At 45.8% G+C, this 27563-nt stretch overlaps 2 protein-coding genes across 4 annotated transcripts in view; one reads left to right on the plus strand and one right to left on the minus strand.

Annotated features, from left to right (window-relative positions):
• Window positions 1–27563, plus strand: part of LOC130298217 (oocyte zinc finger protein XlCOF22-like) — a 300794-nt gene that overhangs the window by 160872 nt on the left and 112359 nt on the right. The window lies entirely within an intron of this gene.
• LOC130298216 (zinc finger protein 84-like) overlaps window positions 19307–27563 on the minus strand; it is a 111191-nt gene continuing 102934 nt past the window's right edge. Inside the window, exon 3 of the mRNA XM_056551129.1 lies at window positions 19307–20612. Coding sequence (XP_056407104.1) covers window positions 19339–20612 — 1274 coding nt within the window. The 3' untranslated portion in view covers window positions 19307–19338. The remainder of the gene's footprint in view (window positions 20613–27563) is intronic.

Genomic DNA, 27563 nt, shown 5'->3' on the forward strand with positions numbered 1-27563 from the left:
CCCAGCTGTCTGCAGACTCCCGCAGCCAGGGAATTACTACTCCCATTATGGAAACAAGTCTGGTCCATGATGGGAGTAGTAGTCCCGGCTGTGGGAGTCTGTAGGCAGAGGTGTTTGGCCATACATGAGGGATAACGGGTCTTAACGGATGAATATTTATTCAGCTATTCGCACCCGTTAGTTCATCCGTTATTAAACGTCAGTTTTTTACACAGAAAACGTTTAATAACGGGTGAACTTCATAGTGTGAAAGAAGCCGAAGTCTACTGCTTTTATAAGACTGTAGATTATCAGTGTTTATTTGAGCGGATCTGAGAAGCCAAACAGATGGTTTTGTCGCGCCCCTACATTAACCCTATGATGGCGGGGAATCTTTCCGCTGTGTCATCTAATTTATTTATAAATTATAGCCGTTCGTCATTGACTGTAACTGGTTAAAAACTTTTAACTTAGTATGATAGATGTATATGTGTGTATATATAAATTTTATATACTGTATATGTAAAATGCCCATTTAGGATGAGGACTCAATACTTCGCTGTTACTTGTCCACTCCTCCCCCATCTGCTCTCTCCCTCCTCGCCCCCACCATCGTGTAAAGCCTTTTGAACAAAGAAGTCCGTGAAAGGCATAGTAGGGGGGTGGGAACTTGCTAATTACAGAGGTAATATAACCAAGTGAAGGACTGAATAAAGGCAGAGAAGCATTTGAAACCGACATGGCTCTGTTTGATTTTCTTTGGTATACTTCGGTATATAAATTCTGTATACGGATTTGGCCGGGAGTAAGATAGCTACAAGAGCACTGATAAAATCTATATCATGTGGCGCTGCACAGTGGGGCCTGAGTTTAGGCCTCATGTGCAAGTCGCAATACCCAGAGCAGACGGATTGAACAAAGGCGGACGCAGACGGAATTTGATCAACCCCAGGCATACGATAGGACATTCTAGTACCTAGCCAAAAGTACCTATGTCTACCCTTTGTTTTATCTTGCTGCTTTAGTCGACTTGCTCGTGACCTACCAGAGACAGACAGGTAAAATTCTCACCCAGAGCCAAATACCCATGTACCTGTCATAAAATTACTACCTCCCGAGTGTGTATGAAGTGTGAGTGAGTGGATAAGCAGGATCCTGTTGGGGAGAGGAGTTGATTGAGTTGCCTGGGGGAATTGCATTGTTTGGGGTATGATGTCTCTTGGGGGATTTCCAGGGACTCCCAAAAGTTACAGATTCTCGGGACTCTTTCCTTGGTCGCCTTGGAGGATTGAGTTGTTTGGGGTGAGCTGATGATCCGAAGAGAGGGTATCAGTGGAGTTTTGGCGCAGGACGCCGATTAAACGGGCCTATGTCCCTTGGGGGAATTTACTTTTGGGGTAGACTGTCATCTAGGACAGTGTGTCTGTCACGATGCCGGCTGGCAGGTAGTGGATCCTCTGTGCCAGAGAGGGATTGGCGTGGACCGTGCTAGTGGATCGGTTCTAAGTCACTACTGGTTTTCACCAGAGCCCGCCGCAAAGCGGGATGGTCTTGCTGCGGCGGTAGTGACCAGGTCGTATCCACTAGCAACGGCTCAACCTCTCTGACTGCTGAAGATAGGCGCGGTACAAGGGAGTAGACAGAAGCAAGGTCGGACGTAGCAGAAGGTCGGGGCAGGCAGCAAGGATCGTAGTCGGGGGCAACGGCAGGAGGTCTGGAACACAGGCTAGGAACACACAAGGAAACGCTTTCACTGGCACAATGGCAACAAGATCCGGCGAGGGAGTGAAGGGGAAGTGAGGTATAAATAGGGAGTGCACAGGTGAACACACTAATTGGAACCACTGCGCCAATCAGCGGCGCAGTGGCCCTTTAAATCGCAGGGAGCGGGGCCGCGCGCGCCGAGACAGGACAGACGGAGAGCGAGTCAGGTACGGGAGCCGGGATGCGCATCGCGAGCGGGCGCTACCCGCATCGCGAATCGCATCCCGGCTGGAGACGGTATCGCAGCGCACCGGGTCAGTGGAGCTGCCCGGAGCGCTGCGGTAGCGAGAGAGAAGCGAGCGCTCCGGGGAGGAGCGGGGACCCGGAGCGCTCGGCGTAACAGTGTCTTAAAATAACATATTTCCAGGGACTCCCCAAAAATAACATATCCTCGGGACCTTGCCCCATTATAACTGATTGTATATGTGTTATATTTCATTTTTAATGTGTCCATGGATTATTGTTAAATTAGCTAATTCAGACGAAGAGGGGGGGGGAACTTCCCTTCTAAAACTAGATCTAATGTATTAGGGGGGGGACTTACCTTCTAAAACTAGATCTAATGTATTAGTATTTTAAAGATATCTCCTAAAAAAAGGGGGTTAAGAGGGGTTTTAGTTGGCAACAGCTAGAGGCCCACCAGGGAAGGGGGGCTTGTGGGCTATGAGACAGAGGGGGCTATGGATTTTGCAGATGTAACCTGACCTCACTGATAGAATTGCTGACAGGAAGTAGGGGAAGGGAATTGTTCAGAGTTGTATAGAGAAAAAATGAAGTTTTGATGGAAAACGTGGTGAGGTCACAATGGAATTGATGATTTATAGATATTAAGGCAGTTGCAAGTTTGAAATATATTGATGGTTGATAGGATAAGAAGGTTTATATATATAGCAGGGTAATATACAGTTATATACAACCGTGTGATTCTTGAGAACAATTGCGATTTGACTTAGTTATATTGTAGTCATCTGAATGGATATAGATAGGCAGAAGTTGTTGGCTGAAAGTATGCTGAAAATTTTTAGGTAATGAAATTAACACTAATGTACAGACATAAATTTTTTATAAACTGGTGATAGGATAGTGAGAATTATCATATATTCAATGAAGAGAGCCTTTGTATTAGGGTGGGGGGATGAAAAATGGAGATTGATTGAGGGGGGGGAGGGAGTGTGAAAATAGAACTGTCTGTATAATGCTATCATTATGGAGCTAAGAATCCCTTATGGAGTGACACCCTAAAATCACAACCCCAGACATTAAGATCTTACCTTTCTTCATCCCATGCTCTCTCTCTCTCTCTCTCTCTCTCTCTCTCTCTCTCTCTCTCTTTCTGGAGATAGCTATGAGGCTGCTAGTCTCTGCCACATGCTTACTCCGGATGGGGGGCAGCCATGTTACCACCCCCAGAAGTGAAGTTCCTCCCCCAGCAGCCATTTTAGCTTTCCCAATTAGTTCCCACCTCCACTCGTAGGCAGCCATTTTAACACACCTAGTCTAGTGAAGCATGTATGATAAATTAGGAATACATGGAGTGTGACCAGTGAAAGGTTTCAGGTAAAGTTGTGTATGTACATGTTTATGTCATAATGAACCTATTTGATGATATTTTATTAATCTCTTAATAAGTTTGTTTTCGTAGGAGTGCAAGATGGATAAAAATAAAAAGGGAAAGAAATTTATAAGGAAATGCAAGTAATGGTTTGATTATATATAGGAGTAACGAGAGGAGTGTGGCCAAGGAGAATAAAATAAATCGTAAACTAAATTAAAAAGTGATCACTATTTAATTAATGAATATTACCTTAACCCCTTAAGGACACAGCCCTTTTTCAACTTAAGGACTGAGCCCTTTTTTCGCAATTCTGACCACCGTCGCTTTACGAATTAGTAACTTGAAAACGCTTTTACCGAATATTCTGATTCTGACATTGTTTTTTCGTGACATATTCTACCTTCTTTCGGCGTTACTTGCATCCTTTTTTGGTAAAAAATCCCCAAATTTTATGAAAATTTAGAAAATTTAGCATTTTTCTAACTTTGAAGCTCTCTACTTGTAAGGAAAATGGATATTCCCAATAAATGTTATTTTTATTCACAAATACAATATGTCCACTTTATGTTGGCATCATAAAATGGACATATTTTTGCTATTTGAAAAAATGAGATGGTTTCAAAGTAGAGCAGCAATTTTCAAAAATTTCATGAAAATTGCTAAATCTGAAGGGACAGATGTTACAGAACTACAACTCGCAGCATGCCTGGGCAGTCAAGGCATGCTGAGAGTTGCAGTTTGGCAACATCTGGAGGGCTACCATTTGGGCACCACTGTAACAGTGGTCTCAAAACTGTGACCCTCCAGATGTTGCAAAACTACAACTCCTAGCATGCCCATGTCTGGGCATGTTGGGAGTTGCAGTTTGGCCTTCCTAGTGGTTGTCACAGTAAAGATCACTTTCCTTTCACTTTCCTCCCCCCCCCCCTCCCCCAACGTGGTTTCCCAACCTGAGCCAGGATCTTTGCAGTCTCCAGCGACGATAAGCGGTTCCCAGGCATCTTCTCCTCCAGGTACCAGCCTCCGTCTTCTCCCCATGTTCCCCTCAACATCCAGGGGTGGGCAGAACGGGGGGTTGCGATGGCAACCCACTGTCCTGCTCTGCCATTGGTCAGAATCAGTTCTGACCAATGGAAGGGGATAGGAGGAGATCGCATCACTGCGACCTCACTTCTAGGCTTCAGGATGATCGGGGCTGTCACTGACAGCTCTGATCATCCCTATTTTCCGGGTGATCGGGTCACCAGAGACCCGGTCAGCCCGGAATAGCAGAAAATCGCATGTCTGTATTGACATGTGATTTTCTGCGATTGCCGACATGGGGGGGGGGGTCTCAGGACCCCCCTGGGCGATGTGCCGGGATGCCTGCTCAAGTAAAAGCTGGATTTGAGTCTATAATACCCCAGATTTCCATAAACAAGAATGTAGATTGGATTAACTATATCTATTATAATCAGCAGAAATTTATACATTTCTCAGTGGATGCTCTTAAAGGTCAGGCCGAACAACTAAGTGCCACTATGACATTCCAAAATTGTATGGCATTAGATATGGTGTTAGCGGAAAAAGGGGGAGTATGTAAAATGTTTGGGGAAACCTGTTGTACCTATATACCAGCCAACACAGGACCCAATGGTAAAGTAACCATAGCCATAAAGAAATTAGAAGACCTATTGATTGAACTTAAAAAGAATTCTGGAATCTCAGACCCCTGGGATCAGTATTTTGATTGGATGGGAGGGTGGAAAAAGACTTTGGCCCAGATAGGAATAACCATACTTATAATCCTGATAATCCTTGCCTTTGTTGTGTGTTGTGTTTTGCCTTGTTTAAAGAAGATGTGTGAGAAGGCTGTCGAAAATGCAACATCAGTGATGACGAATTTGGACTTTGAGACTACAGAAGAGGCCTATACCCCATTACAGAGCTTTAATGCCATCTATAAAATCAGTAAAACTTAGGGACAGCATCTGACTCCATATGTGTAAAGTCTGAGGCTAAGGGGGTCCATGGACAAGCCATGGGTCGTCTAAAGTACAGTGAAATGTTCGAGAAAACACATTGGGGCAGATTAGTTAGGATGATGGAAATTAGGGAAAGGTAAAATGATAATTTTTAGGGGGGGCTTGTAATAGATGTGTCTATGTTTTCCTTCCATGTAAAAATGTTCATTTAGGAGCCCCCCTTCCCCATCTGGCCCCCACCATCGTCTGAAGACTTTGAACAAAGAAAGCCCGTGAAGGACTCAGGAATGGGATGCCTTTCCCCCTAGCAGGGGGTGGGAACTTATGCTAATTACAGAGGTTATATAAATCAGGGGCCTGCTTAATAAAGATCAGAAGTATTTTACCACTGACCATGTGTGTGTCTGTGTGAATTACTCCAGTGCATGCACAAAGAATCAAAGGCCTTTTTGTATTTGGTCGGGAGTAGGATACTTACCAGGCTAGCTAATTAAATCTATATCACCCTAATGATCTTTGACACTGCCCTCTAATGATCTGCACCACTGTCCCCCTAATGATCTGCACCACTGCCCCATAATGATCTTTAACACTGCCCTCTAATGATCTGCACCACTGCTCCCTAATTATCTTTGACACTGCCCTCTAATGATCTGCACTACTGCCCTAATGAACAGTTTAGATTTTTTCAGAATACTTTACCCAGTTTCCCTGCTTGTCTTCGCATTAACCTGTAGACCTGACCTCTTGGTTCCACTCAACACCCACCAGCAATCTACTTTTGTTACTATTGCTTATTTTTACATGTATATATGGATTTGCTCTATTCTTGACTTTAGTTTTGGTATGAACTTTTGCTAATAATCAGAGGTGGCTCTCCTATTAGGCGAGCTGGGCTGCTGCCTAAGGCCTCGTGCTGGAGGGGCGGGGGCCCTAAGGGGGGCTGCTGCTGCTTCTACTTCCTAAATGGGACTTCTGCTACTACTGTCTAAAATGAGCTACTAATACTACATACACACTCACACACTCAGCTCTGCTACATACACAAACTCACACACTCAGCACTGCTACATACACACTTACACACTCAGCTCTGCTACATATACACAATCACACACTCAACTCTGCTGGATACACACACACTCAGCTCTGCTACATACACACACTCACAAACTCAGTTTTGCTACTTACACACACTCAGCTCTGCTGCATACACACACTCACACATTCAGCTCTGCTACAAACACACACCAACACACTCAGCTCTGCCACACACACAATCACACACAACTCTGCTGCATACACACACTCGACTATGCTACACACACACACTCAACTCTGCTACATACACACATTCACACATTTAGCTCTGCTACATACACACATTCACACACTCCGCTCTGCTACATACACACACACTCAGCTCTGCTACATACACACAATATCGCACTGTGCTCTGCTACATACACACATTCACACACTCAGCTCTGGTACATGCACACACTCACGCACTCAGCCCTGCTACATACACACAATCACACACTCAACTCTACTGCATACACACTCAACTCAATTTTCACAAAGTCTAGAGCCTCTCATAGAACTCTAGGCGTATATGTATTATGAACGTGTCATCAATGTTGTTGAATGTTTTGATTCTATGATTTTCACTTTTACCTTTTCATGTATATTTAGCCCACAATATGACAGGTTTCTTAGGTTTATATATATTTATTATAAGTCTTATTTTTCCTTTGTGGGAAATTTGGTTATGATACCATTCTGTAGACACGTTATGAGATGTCCCCTTATTGCTGTGTGGTCATATGTCACCTCTGGGTCTCCGTCCTTTGCCAGCAACTCATAAGCAAAAGCGATGGCAAACACTCCACAGTCGTAGTTATTACTCTGCTGGTCTACGTCCAGAAAGTGCAGATGATTAAGGGGCTCATGTACAGCTCCACTGTATAGGTTTGTTATCTGGTCATGTATGGAAGGTGACAGATTGTGGGTTCTTATGCTGTCGGCCACCATGATTGTCACGATGCCGGCTGGCAGGTAGTGGATCCTCTGTGCCAGAGAGGGATTGGCGTGGACCGTGCTAGTGGATCGGTTCTAAGTCACTACTGGTTTTCACCAGAGCCCGCCGCAAAGCGGGATGGTCTTGCTGCGGCGGTAGTGACCAGGTCGTATCCACTAGCAATGGCTCAACCTCTCTGGCTGCTGAAGATAGGCGCGGTACAAGGGAGTAGACAGAAGCAAGGTCGGACGTAGCAGAAGGTCGGGGCAGGCAGCAAGGATCGTAGTCAGGGGCAACGGCAGGAGGTCTGGAACACAGGCTAGGAACATACAAGGAACGCTTTCACTGGCACAATGGCAACAAGATCCGGCAGGGAAGTGCAGGGGAAGTGAGGTGATATAGGGAAGTGCACAGGTGAAGACACTAATTGGAATCACTGCGCCAATCAGCGGCGCAGTGGCCCTTTAAATCGCAAAGACCCGGCGCGCGCGCGCCCTAGGGAGCGGGGCCGCGCGCGCCGGGACAGGACCGAGGGAGAGCGAGTCAGGTACGGGAGCCGGGGTGCGCATCGCGAGCGGGCGCTACCCGCATCGCGAATCGCATCCCGGCTGGCAGCAGAATCGCAGCGCCCCGGGTCAGTGGATCTGACCGGAGCGCTGCAGCGGAGAGAGTGTAGCGAGCGCTCCGGGGAGGAGCGGGGACCCGGAGCGCTCGGCGTAACAGTACCCCCCCCCTTGGGTCTCCCCCTCTTTTTAGGGCCTGAGAACCTGAGGAGCAGACTTTTATCTAGGATGTTGTCCTCAGGTTCCCAGGATCTCTCTTCAGGACCACAACCCTCCCAGTCCACTAAAAAAAAAGTTTTCCCTCTGACCTTTTTAGAGGCTAAGATCTCTTTGACAGAGAAGATGTCCGAGGAGCCGGAAACAGGAGTGGGAGGAACAGATTTGGGAGAAAAACGGTTGAGGATGAGTGGTTTAAGAAGAGAGACGTGAAAGGCATTAGGGATACGAAGAGAAGGAGGAAGAAGAAGTTTGTAAGAGACAGGATTAATTTGACACAAAATTTTGAAAGGACCAAGATAGCGTGGTCCCAACTTGTAGCTAGGGACACGGAAGCGGACATATTTAGCGGAGAGCCATACCTTGTCTCCAGGGGAAAAAACGGGAGGAGCTCTTCTTTTCTTATCCGCGAACCTCTTCATGCGTGAAGAAGCCTGTAAGAGAGAATTTTGGGTCTCTCTCCATATAATGGAAAGGTCACGAGAAATTTCATCCACAGCGGGCAGACCAGAGGGCAAGGGGGTAGGGAGGGGGGGAAGAGGGTGACGGCCGTACACCACGAAAAATGGGGATTTGGAGGAAGATTCAGAGACTCTGAAGTTATACGAGAATTCGGCCCATGGAAGGAGATCTGCCCAGTCATCCTGGCGGGAGGAAACAAAATGTCGCAAATAATCACCCAAGACTTGGTTAATTCTTTCTACTTGTCCATTGGACTGGGGATGATATGCAGAAGAAAAATTTAATTTAATCTTGAGTTGTTTACAGAGAGCCCTCCAGAATTTAGACACGAATTGGACGCCTCTATCCGAGACGATCTGCGTAGGCAACCCGTGAAGACGAAAAATGTGTACAAAAAATTGTTTAGCCAACTGAGGCGCTGAAGGAAGACCAGGAAGAGGGATGAAATGTGCCATTTTGGAGAATCGATCAACGACCACCCAAATAACAGTGTTGCCACGGGAAGGGGGTAAATCAGTAATAAAATCCATACCAATCAGAGACCAAGGCTGTTCGGGGACAGGCAGGGGATGAAGAAAACCAGCGGGCTTCTGGCGAGGAGTCTTATCCCGGGCACAGATAGTGCAGGCTCGCACAAAGTCCACAACATCCGTCTCCAGAGTCGGCCACCAATAGAAGCGGGAGATGAGTTGCACAGATTTCTTGATGCCCCCATGACCAGCGAGATGGGAGGAGTGACCCCATTTGAGGATTCCGAGGCGTTGGCGTGGAGAAACAAAGGTCTTTCCTGGAGGAGTTTGCCTGATGGAGGCTGGAGAAGTGGAGATCAGGCAGTCAGGTGGAATGATGTGTTGCGGAGAGAGTTCAACTTCTGAGGCATCCGAGGAACGAGAGAGAGCATCGGCCCTAATGTTCTTATCGGCAGGACGAAAGTGAATCTCAAAATTAAATCGGGCAAAGAACAGAGACCACCGGGCCTGGCGAGGATTCAGCCGTTGGGCAGACTGGAGGTAGGAGAGGTTCTTGTGGTCGGTGTAAATAATAACTGGAAATCTTGATCCCTCCAGCAGATGCCTCCATTCCTCAAGTGCTAATTTAATGGCTAGAAGCTCTCGATCCCCGATGGAGTAGTTCCTCTCCGCCGGAGAGAAGGTCCTAGAAAAAAAACCACAAGTGACAGCATGCCCGGAAGAATTTTTTTGTAAAAGAACAGCTCCAGCTCCCACTGAGGAGGCATCAACCTCCAATAGGAAGGGTTTGGAAGGGTCAGGTCTGGAGAGCACGGGAGCCGAAGAAAAGGCAGACTTGAGTCGTTTAAAGGCGTCTTCCGCTTGAGGAGGCCACGACTTGGGATCGGCATTTTTTTTGGTTAAAGCCACGATAGGAGCCACAACGGTAGAAAAATGTGGAATAAATTGCCTGTAATAATTGGCGAACCCCAAAAAGCGTTGGATAGCACGGAGTCCGGAGGGGCGTGGCCAATCTAAGACGGCAGAGAGTTTGTCTGGATCCATTTGTAGTCCCTGGCCAGAGACCAAATATCCTAGAAAAGGAAGAGATTGGCATTCAAACAGACATTTCTCAATTTTGGCATAGAGTTGATTGTCACGAAGTCTCTGAAGAACCATACGGACATGCTGGCGGTGTTCTTCTAGATTGGCAGAAAAAATTAGGATATCGTCCAGATATACAACAACACAGGAGTATAACAGATCACGAAAAATTTCATTGACAAAGTCTTGGAAGACAGCAGGGGCGTTGCACAGGCCAAAGGGCATGACCAGATACTCAAAGTGTCCATCTCTGGTGTTAAACGCCGTTTTCCACTCATCCCCCTCTCTGATGCGGATGAGGTTATAGGCGCCTCTTAAGTCCAATTTAGTAAAGATGTGGGCACCTTGGAGGCGATCAAAGAGTTCAGAGATGAGGGGTAGGGGGTAGCGGTTCTTAACCGTGATTTTATTAAGACCGCGGTAGTCAATGCAAGGACGTAGGGAGCCATCTTTTTTGGACACAAAGAAAAATCCAGCTCCGGCAGGAGAGGAGGATTTACGGATAAAGCCCTTTTTTAAATTTTCCTGGACATACTCAGACATGGCAAGAGTCTCTGGGGCAGAGAGAGGATAAATTCTGCCCCGGGGTGGAGTAGTACCCGGGAGGAGGTCGATAGGGCAATCATAAGGCCTGTGAGGAGGTAGAGTCTCAGCTTGTTTTTTGCAGAAAACATCCGCGAAGTCCATATAGGCCTTAGGGAGACCGGTTACTGAGGGAACCACAGAGTCACGGCAAGGGTTACTGGGAACCGGTCTTAGACAGTCCTTGGAACAAGAGGGCCCCCAACTCTTGATCTCCCCAGTGGACCAATCCAGGGTTGGGGAATGAAGTTGAAGCCAGGGAAGTCCAAGGAGAATTTCCGAGGTGCAATTGGGGAGGACCAAAAGTTCAATCCTCTCGTGATGAGATCCGATGCTCATTAGAAGGGGCTCTGTGCGGAAGCGTATGGTACAGTCCAATCTTTCATTGTTTACACAATTGATGTAAAGGGGTCTGGCGAGACTGGTCACTGGGATGTTGAACCTGTTGACGAGAGAGGCCAAAATAAAATTTCCTGCAGATCCAGAGTCCAAGAAGGCCACGGTAGAGAAGGAGAAGGCAGAGGCAGACATCCGCACAGGCACAGTAAGACGTGGAGAAGCAGAGTAGACATCAAGGACTGTCTCACCTTTGTGCGGAGTCAGCGGACGTCTTTCCAGGCGGGGAGGACGGATAGGACAATCCCTCAGGAAGTGTTCGGTACTAGCACAGTACAGGCAGAGGTTCTCCATGCGGCGTCGTGTCCTCTCTTGAGGTGTCAGGCGAGACCGGTCGACCTGCATAGCCTCCACGGCGGGAGGCACAGGAACAGATTGCAGGGGACCAGAGGAGAGAGGAGCCGAGGAGAAGAAACGCCTCGTGCGAACAGAGTCCATATCTTGGCGGAGCTCCTGACGCCTTTCGGAAAAACGCATGTCAATGCGAGTGGCTAGGTGAATAAGTTCATGTAGATTAGCAGGAATTTCTCGTGCGGCCAGAACATCTTTAATGTTGCTGGATAGGCCTTTTTTAAAGGTCGCGCAGAGGGCCTCATTATTCCAGGACAATTCTGAAGCAAGAGTACGGAATTGTACGGCATACTCGCCAACGGAAGAATTACCCTGGACCAGGTTCAACAGGGCAGTCTCAGCAGAAGAGGCTCGGGCAGGTTCCTCAAAGACACTTCGGACTTCCGAGAAGAAGGAGTGTACAGAGGCAGTGACAGGGTCATTGCGGTCCCAGAGCGGTGTGGCCCATGACAGGGCTTTTCCGGACAGAAGGCTGACTACGAAAGCCACCTTAGACCTTTCAGTGGGAAACAGGTCCGACATCATCTCCAGATGCAGGGAACATTGGGAAAGAAAGCCACGGCAAAACTTAGAGTCCCCATCAAATTTATCCGGCAAGGATAGGCGTAGCCCAGGAGCGGCCACTCGCTGCGGAGGAGGTGCAGGAGCTGGCGGAGGAGATGACTGCTGAAGCTGTGGTAGTAACTGTTGTAGCATAACGGTCAGTTGAGACAGCTGTTGGCCTTGTTGCGCTATCTGTTGTGACTGCTGGGCGACCACCGTGGTGAGGTCAGCGACAACTGGCAGAGGAACTTCAGCGGGATCCATGGCCGGATCTACTGTCACGATGCCGGCTGGCAGGTAGTGGATCCTCTGTGCCAGAGAGGGATTGGCGTGGACCGTGCTAGTGGATCGGTTCTAAGTCACTACTGGTTTTCACCAGAGCCCGCCGCAAAGCGGGATGGTCTTGCTGCGGCGGTAGTGACCAGGTCGTATCCACTAGCAACGGCTCAACCTCTCTGGCTGCTGAAGATAGGCGCGGTACAAGGGAGTAGACAGAAGCAAGGTCGGACGTAGCAGAAGGTCGGGGCAGGCAGCAAGGATCGTAGTCAGGGGCAACGGCAGGAGGTCTGGAACACAGGCTAGGAACATACAAGGAACGCTTTCACTGGCACAATGGCAACAAGATCCGGCAGGGAAGTGCAGGGGAAGTGAGGTGATATAGGGAAGTGCACAGGTGAAGACACTAATTGGAATCACTGCGCCAATCAGCGGCGCAGTGGCCCTTTAAATCGCAAAGACCCGGCGCGCGCGCGCCCTAGGGAGCGGGGCCGCGCGCGCCGGGACAGGACCGAGGGAGAGCGAGTCAGGTACGGGAGCCGGGGTGCGCATCGCGAGCGGGCGCTACCCGCATCGCGAATCGCATCCCGGCTGGCAGCAGAATCGCAGCGCCCCGGGTCAGTGGATCTGACCGGAGCGCTGCAGCGGAGAGAGTGTAGCGAGCGCTCCGGGGAGGAGCGGGGACCCGGAGCGCTCGGCGTAACAATGATCTTGCCATCTCTATAGCAGGTGGTTAGCCAATGCATTCTTTCCCAATCGTTATGGATCTGAACGGCATCTTTTGTTACCTCGTACCCGGGAAAGAGGACAGCGGCCACTGGCTGGAGGCCATCGGAGTCGGGGAATTGCCTTTGGAGGAGATCTTGAGCCATGTTGATGATCTCATCGTCCAGCATGCCGTCATAGCCTTGACTTTGCAGCACTGACATTTGGTTGGGAGACAGGCCCTTGGTGTTCTGTGGTGTGTAGATATTGGGCTCATCCTGGGATGGACCTTCATCTTCACCACTTTGATCACACTTGCCTTCTGTCCTGGGTTTCTTGGCTGGTGGTGCGGTGTCAGGCTCCTCCGAGGCCGCAGCCTTTCTCTTAAGGGTCGCAGTGGGCCCTTCTGTGGCCGAGTCCTGATCAATCCTCTGAATTTTAGGAGGCGGTTCTTGGTAGTCCAGGAAGGTCTCTGCATCTCCTATGTCTCGAGGTCTTTTAACTCTTGAGAGCCCCTCATGGGAATTATCAGCACCCTGAGGGGCAGCATCATCTCCAGTCATGGAGTCATCTCTGTAGGTAAGAGTCTTTTCCTCGGGTCCTTGGCTTCTGTCGTGGTCTTTCTTAAGAGAAAATGAGGAGAAGAACCATTGGATACCTTTCATGGCTCTTGGCTTCTTCAGGTTCTTGCATCTCTCATAAATCTTTCTGAACGGGGTCAGAATGATGGAGCCAAAGGATTTCCGCGAGGATGTAGCGGTGACCGGCAGCCGCTGATCACCTTTTGAATGCTTGTCACTCATGGTGGCGTCAAAGTAAATTCCTTATTACTGTTCAATTCGTCCTTCAAGCTCGAAGTCCAAACAGTAAAGTGACCGTGTTTGTGCATCAGCCTCCTGTAGGCACTGACCCCCATTGTGATGTCATCAGCGCCCAACATTCCATAGGATAATGTCAGCACCATATTTCATGTTATTTCTTTTTATTAGTTTGTACAGTAGGACATTATACAGTCTTAATAAAGCTTCACAGGATAAATGGCTTCACAGTTCACAATTTCTCTCTTATATCAATGCAGTTGACCCCCGTCTGCTCTATAGAATGGTATAGTCCATGGATCAGTCCTGTGTAATGCATACATGGGCCGACCCATGAGAGGTAACATCACGTCTGTCAGGTGACTATCTCTAGGACAATGGTCTATAACATGTGGCTCTCCAACTGTAGCAGAACTACAACTCCCAGCATGCTCAGACATAACTGTTGCTGATCTCCATCCTCCAGGGCATGCTGACAGTTGTAGTTATGAAGCAGTCGGAGAGCGGCAGTTTATAGATCACCAGGGGATGAATAAACCGTCATACCGTCCTATAGACTGACAGAGGGGATGAGATGTTACTATGTATAGAATTGGGGGTGTAACCTGGGGGGTATTTTAGTTTTGTACTACCCTAGGCCGCCCTAGGTATATGTATGTATGTTCTTCTATAATATTCTCCACTACTGTACACAAGACCCCGCACATACCCCCCCCCCACACTCCATCCATGGTTTATAGAGCAGGGTCTCTCCATAGAGAATGCATGGAGCGCTGGTCACTCTCTTCATTTCCGGGACATTACTCCTCCATTCTGGGGATCCCCTCGCTCAGACCCCACTGATCACTGGCTATCCTCTGTCCTGTGGATAGGGGGTCATTTATAAATGGGGGAAACCCTCTATAAGCAATAATGTTATCAGCATGTCACCTGAGGGACCTCCTATACTGCAAACAGGCGGACAACAACCCCCATCATCACCTCCACAGCCCATATAGTGTATATATATATATATATATATATATATATATATATATATATATATATATATACATACATATATATACACACACACACACAGCAGGGAGTTTTAGTCCCTGTTATGTGTGTGTATGCTAGTGTTTACAAACCAGTGTGCCTCCAGCTGTCACAAAACTACAACTTCCAGCATGCCCGGACAGACTTTGGGCATGCTGGGAGTTGTAGATTTGCAACAGCTGGAGGCACACTGGTTGGGAAACACTGTTCTAGCCTATTCAGCATACACATCATGTTACACCAGTGTTTTTTAACCAGTCTGCCTCCAGCTGTTGCAAAACTACAACTCCCAGCATGCACTGACAGACTTTGGGCATGCTGGGAGTAGTAGTTTTGCAACATCTGGAGGCCCCCTGGTTGGGAAACACTGGTGTGTGCCCTATAGAGGTGTGGTGAACTACAACCCCCAGGAGACTACAGAGGCAGCATGCTGGTGTTATACCACAGACTGAAGACTCCTGAATGACACATGCTGGGAGTTGTAGTCCCTTTTGTATGTGTATGCCAGTGTATACCAACCAGGGCTGATTATATTAGTGTGCTGTGTATAAGGGGGCCGACCCGGGAAAATTTGTGGGTAAAGGGCGGAATAAACAAAAAAAAAAAAGCAGCCGCCCCAAACCAACAAGGCATGTGGCATGCTGGGATTTGTAGTTTTCAGCACAGCAAGAAACAGGAAATAGAAGCAAAGATAGGAAAACAAAGTGGGGGATAAAAAGACAACAAAGAACGGAAGTAGAGTCGGCTAAACAACAAGAATAGAAATGAAACAAAACAAATAGGGTAAGTCAAAAACGGAAAAACACGTTGACCACCGGAGTACCCCTTTAAGGACCCGGGGTTTTTCTGTTTTTGCACTTTTTTTCCTCCTCACCTTTAATAAATCATAAATCATAACATAATTTAAATTTTGCACCTAAAAATCTATATGAGGGCTTATTTTTTGCGCCACCAATTCTACTTTGTAAGGACATCAGTAATTTTACCCAAAAATCTACGATGAAACGGAAAAAAATAATAATTGTGCGACAAAATTAAAGAAAAAACACAATTTTGTAACTTTTGGGGGCTTCCGTTTCTAACCAGTAAATTTTTCAGTAAAAATGACACCTTATCTTTATTCTGTAGGTCCGTACGATTATAATGATCCCCTACTTATATAGGTTGGATTTTGTCGTACTTCTGGAAAAAAATCATAACTACATGCAGGAAAAATCTTCTGACCCCTATAACTTTTTTATTTTTCCGTGTATGGGGCGGTATGAGGGCTCATTTTTGCACTGTGATCTGAAGTTTTTATCGGTATGATTTTTGTATTGATCGGACTTTTTGATCGCTTTTTAATCATATTTTCATGATATAAAAAGTGACCAAAAATACACTATTTTGGACTTTGGAATTTTTTTGCGGGTACGCCATTGACCGTGCAGTTTAGTTAATAATATATTTTTATAATTTGGACATTTCCACACGCGACGATACCACATATGTTTATTTTTATTTACACTGTTTTTTTGTTTTTGTTTTTTTAAATGGGAAAAGGGGGGTGATTCAAACTTTTATCAGGGAAGGGTAATCCAAAACAAAAGGGCACCATCCAAGATTCGGTAGAACACTGGTGCGTCACTAATACACGTAAATCCCCAAACACCACAACACATAAATAGAGGGAAATTCATAATGCTTTATTACACAAAAATAAATAAAAACACTTTAAAAGAGACAACAACAAGCAGAAAACCTTCTGCCGCTAATCACATAAGGTATATAAACAGGACAGGGATGCGGATATATATAGAAAGTGACTAATGCGATCTATAAAGATACAAAAGTGCAGCGTACATAGATGGAAGCAATGGAAACACTTCAATGGTTAAGGCAATTGCCAAAAGATATATTGTACATATCCCAAAAGTGACAACAAATCCTGGAGGATCATATTGGCAATTGTTACAACCTCTAAGCCCGGTAATGAAGGCCGATCAAATGTGGAGGCAACAGGACACAACCAAATCCACATGCAGGTCTGCTTGGAGGCCAAATAATGTATTTACCAAAGAGGAGGGACAATTACCTCTTCACATAACACATACCCATGCAGCACGTCACACCCCAACGCGTTTCGCTCTGAAGGCTTCCTCAGGGAGTGTGTACATAACGGTCCTTATATATAGGCGATTGCCAATCACAATACAGAATAGATAAAGAGACACAGGTGCCAACTAGATTTACCTTAATGTGAAACGCCACCTATAATGGCGGCCGCCATGATGGATCGCACTGCGCATGCGCAATGACGCGACGCGTTCGCCAACATAATCCCGTCAGAGACGGGGATTTGCGCATGCGCAATGCAGATCTCCGGTGGAGCGCATATGGAACACACTCCGACTGCAGCCAATCACGGCCGTGCACTGAGAATCGCCAGGCGCGCATGCGCACAAGCGCGTCCAGCAAAAATAAAGACAATAAAGTAATATCAGTGAGCGGATGCATTTACACCAAATGAATGAAGAATAAACATGTCTAATACATAGTATGTGAGATAGAATGGGGAAATAATTCTATGAATGTGAGAAAATAATAAAAAACGCATGGTGCGCATTGGACTCAAAATAGAAAAGTGACCGGCTGGTATACAGCGGAAATGTGAGAAATTACAGGAAGAGACAGAAGAGACGAAAGAAAAGAAAGGAAAAGAAAGAGAGAAAGAAAAGATATGTAGAAAAGAAGGGAAAAGATGTGAAAAGGTGATAAACTGCACAACAAACACACAAAATGCTAAAGAGGAAAAAGTGGAATAAAGTTGCAGTGAAATCTAGTAATAGTATTTAAGGGGCAGTGAATAGGAAAAAGAGGACAACAGTCACATGTGTAACACATTGCATTAGTGTATAGATGAGAAATCTTATTAATCCACGGGACATATAAAGATATTCAGAATGTTCATGTGATGGAGAATTCATGAAAAGTGCAAAACGGGAATGTGAGAGAATGGAAAAAACAAGTGAGAGTGCAGCAGACGAGAGAGGTGTAAAATGACAATTGGTGGATAGTAATGTCAGAAGAAAGAGAGTAAGGTGTCTGATCACTGCTGAAATCTATTATACATAGCAGATAGTATACATGTACATATATATTCATAATAGTAGAATATCCAGGGAGAACGCAGGTTGGAAGCCATCTTCATTTAACCAGGTAAAAGGCATCGGTGAGAAAAAGGAAGAAAAAAGAAGAAAACAGCAAAAGAAAACCAGGAGAAAAAGAACATAGGAAAAAGAAGAGGAAAACGAAAAAAAGGAGAAGGAAGGAAGGAAGTAGAGAGAAAAGAAAAGAGGAAAAAGAAAGGGTAAGTGTGCAGAGAAAGAAGAAAAAGGTGATAAAACCAATTAATACATAAAATGATAAAACCAAATAGACCAAAAAATCAGAACAGAACAATAGCAACATAACTAAATCCATTAATCCGCCATATGGGTTTTATTAGGGAAGGGGTTAAATGATCTTTGATAACTTTTTTTTTTGCAATGTAATAGTTCCCATAGGGGACTATAACACTGCACACACTGATCTCTTATACTGATCATTGTTATCCCATAGGAGACTATAACACTGCACACACTGATCTTTTACACAGATCATTGTTATCCCATAGGGGACTATAACACTGCACACACTGATCTCTTATACTGATCATTGTTATCCCATAGGAGACTATAGCACTGCACACACTGATCTCTTATACTGATCATTATTATCCCATAGGAGACTATAACACTGCACACAATGATCTCTTTTGTCTAATCTCTGTTATACTACACCACCATACATCTGTACTACAGCGCAGTATAACTGTCAGTGTTACCGAGGTCAGGCCTCATAGGCAACAGCGCCTGGTAGACCTGGAGGCCATGACTGGGGGAGCAAGACAGTTTAACCCTATAGATGCCACAATCAGTACTGACTGCGGCATACATAGGGTTACACTGCCAAGACAGGTGGGAAAGTAATCCCGCCCATGACATAAAAGTACATCACGGGGTGGTGAGGGGGTTGTGTCATCTATCCCCTGTATCTCAATAACAGGGACCCCAGTGTCCCCAGGTAGGGAGGAGGTACATTCACTATGGGAGCTGCAGAAACAGCCGAGCACAGAGTGAGGTGTCCAGTGATCGGACGCCACATGATCAGCTAGGATCGGGATAACACAACCTTTCTAAAAGGGTCTCAGCAGGTGAAGCCCGGACCGTCCTGGAATTCTTCATCACTGGAATAAGTCCCTTCTCTGTGAGGTGTTTGGGTCTCCAGTAGCAGCTCCCCATGGATTATGCCTGTTGGGTCTTCTCCATGAGGAGCAGTGAATATCGCAACCATATACCACACTCTTCTCCTACCATGTAAACTATAGTGATGACATCGCTGGATCGGTGACTACGTTCTAAAAGAAAACTTTTATTATCAATTGGGAACAAGTTTGGAGATGCAGTATATGATATATGTAAAAATGTCAGATATCCTATGTACATGGACAATATATAAATGTCTTATCTGCATCATTTATTGCTCTGAGTTGGCTTCTCCCCTGTGTGAGTTCTTTGATGTTTAACAAGATTTGATTGCTGAGTAAAACATTTCCCACATTCTGCACATGAAAATGGCTTCTCCCCTGTGTGAGTTCTTTGATGTCTAACAAGATTTGATTTCTGAGTAAAACATTTCCCACATTCTGAGCATGAAAATAGCTTCTCCCCTGTGTGAGTTCTTTGATGTTTAAGAAGATTTGATTTGCCAGTAAAACATTTCCCACATTCTGAACATGAAAATGGCTTCTCTCCTGTGTGAGTTTTTTTATGTCGAGTAACATCTCCTTTGAAAGTAAAACATTTCCCACATTCTGAGCATGAAAATGGCTTCTCCCCTGTGTGAGTTCTTTGATGTTGAACAAGACATGATTTTTCAGTAAAACATTTCCCACATTCTGAACATGAAAATGGCTTCTCCCCTGTGTGTGTTCTTTGATGTTGAACAAGAAATGATTTTTCAGTAAAACATTTCCCACATTCTGAACATGAAAATGGCTTCTCCCCTGTGTGTGTTCTTTGATGTTTAACAAGATTAGATTTTTCAGTAAAATATTTACCACATTCTGAACATGAAAATGGCTTCTCTCCTGTGTGATTTCTTTGATGTACAAGAAGACCTGATTTAAAAGTAAAACATTTCCCACATTCTAAGCATGAAAATGGCTTCTCCCCTGTGTGAGTTCTTTGATGTTGAACAAGACATGATTTTTCAGTAAAACATTTTCCACATTCTGAACATGAAAATAGCTTCTCTCCTGTGTGAATTCTCTGATGTTTAAGAAGATTTGATTTGACAGTAAAACATTTCCCACATTCTGAACATGAAAATGGCTTCTCCCCTGTGTGAGTTCTTTGATGTTGAACAAGAGCTGATTTCTGAATAAAACATTTACCACATTTTGGACATAAAAATGGTTTCTCTCCTGTGTGAATTTTCTGATGTTCAACAAGACTTGACTTCTTAATTAAACATTTCCCACATTCTGAGCATGAATATGGTTTCTTTCCTGTATGAGCTCGTTGATGTCCAACATCCCTTCTATGACCTTTATTTTGCTGACCATCCTGTGATGACTGAGAAGACAGGACCTGTATATAAGGATGAGATGACAGATCTTGGCTGTGAAGGGCTGAGGGTGTATCTGGGATAATGGAATGTTCTTCATATGTATCTTGTGTGATATCATCATCTGCTTTATAATCTGAAGATATAAGATTCTCCTCTGATCTCCTGGTACAAGAATCTGCAGAGAATAACACAGATTATATAATTGAGCATTAACCTTATTTACATTTTTCCATCTAGAGTCACATGAGAGTTTGTTTTTTGTGGGACCAATTTTACTGTGAAATAGAAAACAAATTGTGGGATAAAATTCAATTGAAATAAAATACAATTTTGCAAATTTGTTTTTTTTTCATCACCTACCATATAACGTGATGTCACAACTGACGTTATACTTATCCATCAGGTCAGTATCATCTTGTATAGTTTTCCTTATATTTTAATTAAAAAAATACTTTAACCCCTTAAGGACTTTAAGGGTTTTTTCACTTTCGTTTTTTTCTCCTCACCTTCTAAAAATCAGAACGCTTTCAGTTTTCTACCTACAGACCCATATGAGGTTGTTGTTGTTTTTTGCGCTACTAATTTTACGTTATAATGACATCAATCATTTCACCACAAAATCTACGACGAAGGCAAAAACTAAATAAACACTATTTTGTAACATTTGGGGGCTTCCGTTTCTACGCAGCACTTTTCGGTAACAATGACACCTTATCTTTATACTGTAGGTCCATACGGTATAAGGACACCCAACTTATATAGGTTTGATTTTGTTTTACTTCATTTAAAAAAAATTAGAACTTTTTGTATATAAATTAGCATGGTTAAAATTGTCCTCTTCTGACCCCTATAACTATTATTTTTCCGTATACAGGGTGTGTAAATTTTTATCTGTACCATTTTTTAATGGGACTTTTTGTTCACTTTTATACATTTTTTTAGGGTGTACAAAGTGACCAAATATACACAATTCTGGACTTTGGTATTTTGACCGTGCGGTTTTAAAAACGTTAAATTTTTATAGTTTGGACATTTACACATGTGTCAATACCACATGTTTATTTTTAGTTATATGGGAAAAGGTGGTGATTCAAACTTTTATTAGGGAAGGGGTTAAATCAGGGGTCTTCAAACTTTTTAAACGGGGGGCCAGTTCACGGTCCCTCAGACCGTTGGAGGGCCGGACTATAGATAACAAAACATGAATAAATTCCTATGAACACTTATATATCTTATTAGTGGACTACCACTTTAAGTACACAGCACAGTTCCCCCCAAATTGGGTTGGCAGTATAGTTCCCCCACATTAGGGTTGGCAGTACAGTTCCCCCACATTAGGGTTGGCAGTACAGTTCCCCCACATTAGGTAGTAGTTCCCCTACATTAGGTTGTAGTCCCCCCCCCCCCCACATTAGGTGCAGTATAGTTCCCCCACATTAGGTGCAATATAGTCCCCCACATTACGTTGGCAGTATGTCCCCCCCACATTAGGTGCAATATAGTCCCCCACATTAGGCTGGCATTATAGTTCCCCCACATTAGGATGGCATTATAGTTCCCCCACATTAGGTGCAATATAGTCCCCCACATTAGGTGCAATATAGTACCCCACATTAGGCTGGCAGTATAGTTCCCCCACATTAGGCTTACAGTATGTTCCCCCACATTAGGTGCAATATAGTCCCCCACATTAGGTGCAATATAGTCCCCCCCCACATTACGTTGGCAGTATGTTCCCCCACATTAGGTGCAATATAGTCCCCCACATTAGGCTGCCAGTATAGTCCCCCCACATTAGGTGCAATATAGTCCCCCACATTAGGCTTGCAGTATGTTCCCCCACATTAGGTGCAATATAGTCCCCCACATTAGGCTGGCAGTATAGTCCCCCCACATTAGGTGCAATATAGTCCCCCACATTAGGCTGGCAGTATAGTTCCCCCACATTAGGTGCAATATAGTCCCCCACATTAGGCTGGCAGTATAGTCCCTCCACATTAGGTGCAATATAGTCCCCCACATTAGGCTTGCAGTATGTTCCCCCACATTAGGTGCAATATAGTCCCCCACATTAGGCTGGCAGTATAGTCCCCCCCACATTAGGTGCAATATAGTCCCCCACATTAGGCTGGCAGTATAGTTCCCCCACATTAGGTGCAATATAGTCCCCCACATTGGGCTGGCAGTATGTTTCCCCACATTAGGCTGGCAGTATGTTCCCCCACATTAGGCTGGCAGTATAGTTCCCCCACATTAGGCTGGCCGTATAGTTCCCCCACATTAGGCTGGCAGTATAGTTCCCCCACATTAGGCTGGACGTATAGTTCCCCCACATTAGGTGCAGTATAGTCCCCCACATTAGGCTGGCAGTTTAGTTCCCCCACATTAGGTGCAATATAGTCCCCCACATTACGTTGGCAGTATGTCCCCCCCACATTAGGTGCAATATAGTCCCCCACATTAGGCTGGCAGTATAGTTCCCCCACATTAGGCTTGCAGTATGTTCCCCACATTAGGTGCAATATAGTCCCCCACATTAGGTGCAATATAGTCCCCCCACATTACGTTGGCAGTATGTTCCCCCACATTAGGTGCAATATAGTCCCCCACATTAGGCTGGCAGTATAGTCCCCACACATTAGGTGCAATATAGTCCCCCACATTAGGCTTGCAGTATGTTCCCCCACATTAGGTGCAATATAGTCCCCCACATTAGGCTGGCAGTATAGTCCCCCCACATTAGGTGCAATATAGTCCCCCACATTAGGCTGGCAGTATAGTTCCCCCACATTAGGCTGGCCGTATAGTTCCCCCACATTAGGCTGGCAGTATAGTTCCCCCACATTAGGCTGGACGTATAGTTCCCCCACATTAGGTGCAGTATAGTCCCCCACATTAGGCTGGCAGTTTAGTTCCCCCACATTAGGTGCAATATAGTCCCCCACATTACGTTGGCAGTATGTCCCCCCCACATTAGGTGCAATATAGTCCCCCACATTAGGCTGGCAGTATAGTTCCCCCACATTAGGCTTGCAGTATGTTCCCCACATTAGGTGCAATATAGTCCCCCACATTAGGTGCAATATAGTCCCCCCACATTACGTTGGCAGTATGTTCCCCCACATTAGGTGCAATATAGTCCCCCACATTAGGCTGGCAGTATAGTCCCCACACATTAGGTGCAATATAGTCCCCCACATTAGGCTTGCAGTATGTTCCCCCACATTAGGTGCAATATAGTCCCCCACATTAGGCTGGCAGTATAGTCCCCCCACATTAGGTGCAATATAGTCCCCCACATTAGGCTGGCAGTATAGTTCCCCCACATTAGGTGCAATATAGTCCCCCACATTAGGCTGGCAGTATAGTCCCCCCACATTAGGTGCAATAGAGTCCCCCACATTAGGCTGGCAGTATAGTCTCCCCACATTAGGCTGGCAGTATAGTTCCCCCACATTAGGCTGGCAGTATGTTCCCCCACATTAGGTGTGCAGTATAGTTCCCCCACATTAGGCTGGCAGTATAGTTCCCCCACATTAGGTGTGCAGTATAGTTTCCCCACATTAGGTGCAGTATAGTTCCCCCACATTAGGTGCAATATAGTCCCCCACACTAGGCTGGCAGTATAGTTCCCCCACATTAGGTGCAATATAGTCCCCCACATTACGTTGGCAGTATGTTCCCCACATTAGGTGCAATATAGTCCCCCACATTAGGTGCAATATAGTCCCCCACATTACGTTAGCAGTATGTTCCCCCACATTAGGCTGGCAGTATAGTCCCCCCACATTAGGTGTAATATAGTCCCCCACATTAGGCTGGCAGTATAGTTCCCCCACATTAGGTGCAATATAGTCCCCCACATTAGGCTGGCAGTATAGTTCCCCCACATTAGGTGCAATATAGTCCCCCACATTAGGCTGGCAGTATGTTCCCCCACATTAGGCTGGCAGTATAGTCCCCCCACATTAGGTGCAATATAGTCCCCCACATTAGGTGCAATATAGTCCCCCACATTAGGTTGGCAGTATAGTTCCCCCACATTAGGTGCAGTATAGTCCCCCACATTAGGCTGGCAGTATGTTCCCCCACATTAGGTGCAGTATGTTCCCCCACATTAGGCTGGCAGTATAGTCCCCCAAATTACGTTGGCAGTATGTTCCCCCACAGGCATACAGCCTCCAGCCATAAAGTATGGCTGGAGGCTGTATGCCTGTGTACTGCCCCATTTCAGTGTTCCGACCACCGCTCCGGCCATAGCAGGACCGGAGGATCGGTGGTCAGAACACCGAAGGGACGCGCCGCTGGTAAACACTTACCTACTACCAACGCGCACGTCCTTGCTTCTTCTCTTCTGCTTTGCGCTCGGTTGCCATGCGCGCACGCATGGGACGTCAGTGACGTCGCTGCGTGAGCCTGCTCCCGGCGGTCCCCGCGTTTTTAAAGTAAACGCAGGCCGCAGGGACTTCAGAGGCATCCTTGTGTTCCGAAAGCATCTTTCGGAACACAGGGATGTCCTAAGGCAAAAACACCCGGCGGTCCGGGTAAATTCGCTCCGCGGGCCGCATGTGGCCCGCGGGCCGTTGTTTGAGGACCCCTGGGTTAAATCATAGGGGACTATGACATGCAATCCTTGTTGTACACTTAACAATACAACAGCATAGCATTGATCAGTGTTATCAGTACTCCATTACTCCAGCCTGACATGGCGGACTGGAGCCTTGGAGAACCGATCGGACAGCGAGCAGGCAGTTAAGGGCCCTCCCACCATCCTCTCAGCTGATCGGGACATCGCGATTTCCCCGTGATGATCCCGATCAGCTACACTAAGCTCCCTGCAGTCTATATTTAACCCTTCCAGTACTTATCTCTGCTGACACTTCTGTGCGGTCAGGAACTGTCTAGAGTAGGAACAAATCCCCATAGCAAACCTCGCCTGCTCTGGACAGTTCCTGACATGGACAGAGGTGGCAGCAGAGAGCACTGTGGTCAGACTGAAAGAACTACACAACTTCCTCTGAAGCATACAGCAGCTGATAAGTACTGGAAGGGTAAAGATTTTTAAATTAAAATAATTTACAGATCTGTATAACTTTCTGTCATCAGTTGATTTTTTTCCCCCTCCGGAGTACCCCTTTAAGCCACAGAACATAAATGGTTTTCTCATCCTGCCTACATTTCCCATGATTCTTCTGACTTTACAGAGAGAGAGAGAGGTGGAGTCTGATCACTGCAGTTCACCTAATGAGACCAACCTGATCACATGACTAGACTCTACCGACCAGAAGCCTAAACTGCTAAGACTTGTTCTTATTTTCAAGCTTCATATCCTGTACATTCACTTTGCTGACATGGCTTTAGCTGAACTGTCCTTCCCATAGGGTCTATGACTGATCGTCCGGCATCGAGGTCTCTTCCTCCCAGTCTCTACTGAGCAGCAATGTTTCCATCCAGAGGTGTAATGATCATGGCTGCAGGGGGGGCTCCTCTGGGGGTCCGGGTAGGGGGGGGGGGGGGTGAACAGAAGATACAGAACAGTCTGTGGGGCACAGTAATAGTGTGGGGGCATAAAAGGTGTAGAATCTATAGTAAGAGCGCACAGAAGGGCCTGTGGTCTAAGATTTGCCTTGGAGCCCAAAAAAATAAAAAAAAACTCTAGTTACACCACTACTTACCATGAATTACTGCAGCCAGTGACCAAGAAAAATCTGTGACTGTTCTCTGCATTTACTTGTTACTCACCTGGGTGGTTACCTGTAGGAATGTCCTCCTTATACTGCTCATCACCGCTCACATCTGTCTCTTCTTCTTCCCTTATGTCTGTAGCTTTAATATTGTTCAGATCTTTTCCTGTAGGAATGTCCTCCTTATACTGCTCAACACCGCTCACATCTGTCTCTTCTTCTTCTTCCCTTATGTCTGTAGCATTAATATAGATCAGATCTTTCCCTGTAGTAATGTCCTCCTTATACTGCTCATCACTGCTCACATCTATCTCTTCTTCTTCCCTTATGTCTGTAGCTTTAATATTGTTCAGATCTTTTCCTGTAGGAATGTCCTCCTTATACTGCTCAACACCGCTCACATCTGTCTCTTCTTCTTCCTCCCTTATGTCTGTAGCATTAATATAGATTAGATCTTTCCCTGTAGTAATGTCCTCCTTATACTGCTCATCACTGCTCACATCTGTCTCTTCTTCTTCCCTTATGTCTGTAGCTTTAATATTGTTCAGATCTTTTCCTGTAGGAATGTCCTCCTTATACTGCTCAACACAGCTCACATCTGTCTCTTCTTCTTCTTCCCTTATGTCTGTAGCATTAATATAGATCAGATCTTTCCCTGTAGTAATGTCCTCCTTATACTGCTCATCACTGCTCACATCTGTCTCTGGAGCATTAATATTGTTCGGATCTTCACCCTGATTCATAAGATGTGGAAGAAATATAGTAAAAGTCATCAGACAGTAGGAGAAGTCACGTGGGATGTTATAGATGAGCAGGAGATGAGGAGTCATGGAGGGTGAGGGGACTGACCACAAGAGCTTCACAGCCCTTCTACAGATCACAGGGAATATCTCCATCTACCTGATCATCCTGTGGAGGAAGAGGACGGGGACACCTCTCTGGTGCTGTTCTCTTACTGGATCTGACTGTAGGGAACACATACAGAGACTGAATTCATTCTTTACATACAAATAATGAGAGGACGTGTGTATATAGTCATGTCTATTACCTGGTGATGTGAGGGGCTGCTGATCCTCCATCATGACCTGATCCTTGTACTGATCCTTGTGTCCTTCTACATACTCCCACTCCTCCATGGAGAAATAGACCGCCACGTCCTGACACCTTATAGGAACCTGACACATAATGATACAGTCATCACCCCGACCCCTCCAGTGGTGTTACTGTATAATGTCCCAGCATTCCCAGCAGTGTCACCTCTCCAGTCATCACCAGACCCCTCCATTACTGTATAATGTCCGAGCAGGGTCACCTCTCCAGTCATCACCAGACCCCTCCATTACTGTATAATGTCCCAGCATTCCCAGCAGTGTCACCTCTCCAGTCATCACCAGACCCCTCCATTACTGTATAATGTCCCAGCAGTGTCACCTCTCCAGTCA

This window comes from Hyla sarda (assembly GCF_029499605.1).
Source record: "Hyla sarda isolate aHylSar1 chromosome 1 unlocalized genomic scaffold, aHylSar1.hap1 SUPER_1_unloc_5, whole genome shotgun sequence".
Classification (NCBI taxonomy): Eukaryota; Metazoa; Chordata; class Amphibia; order Anura; family Hylidae; genus Hyla; species Hyla sarda.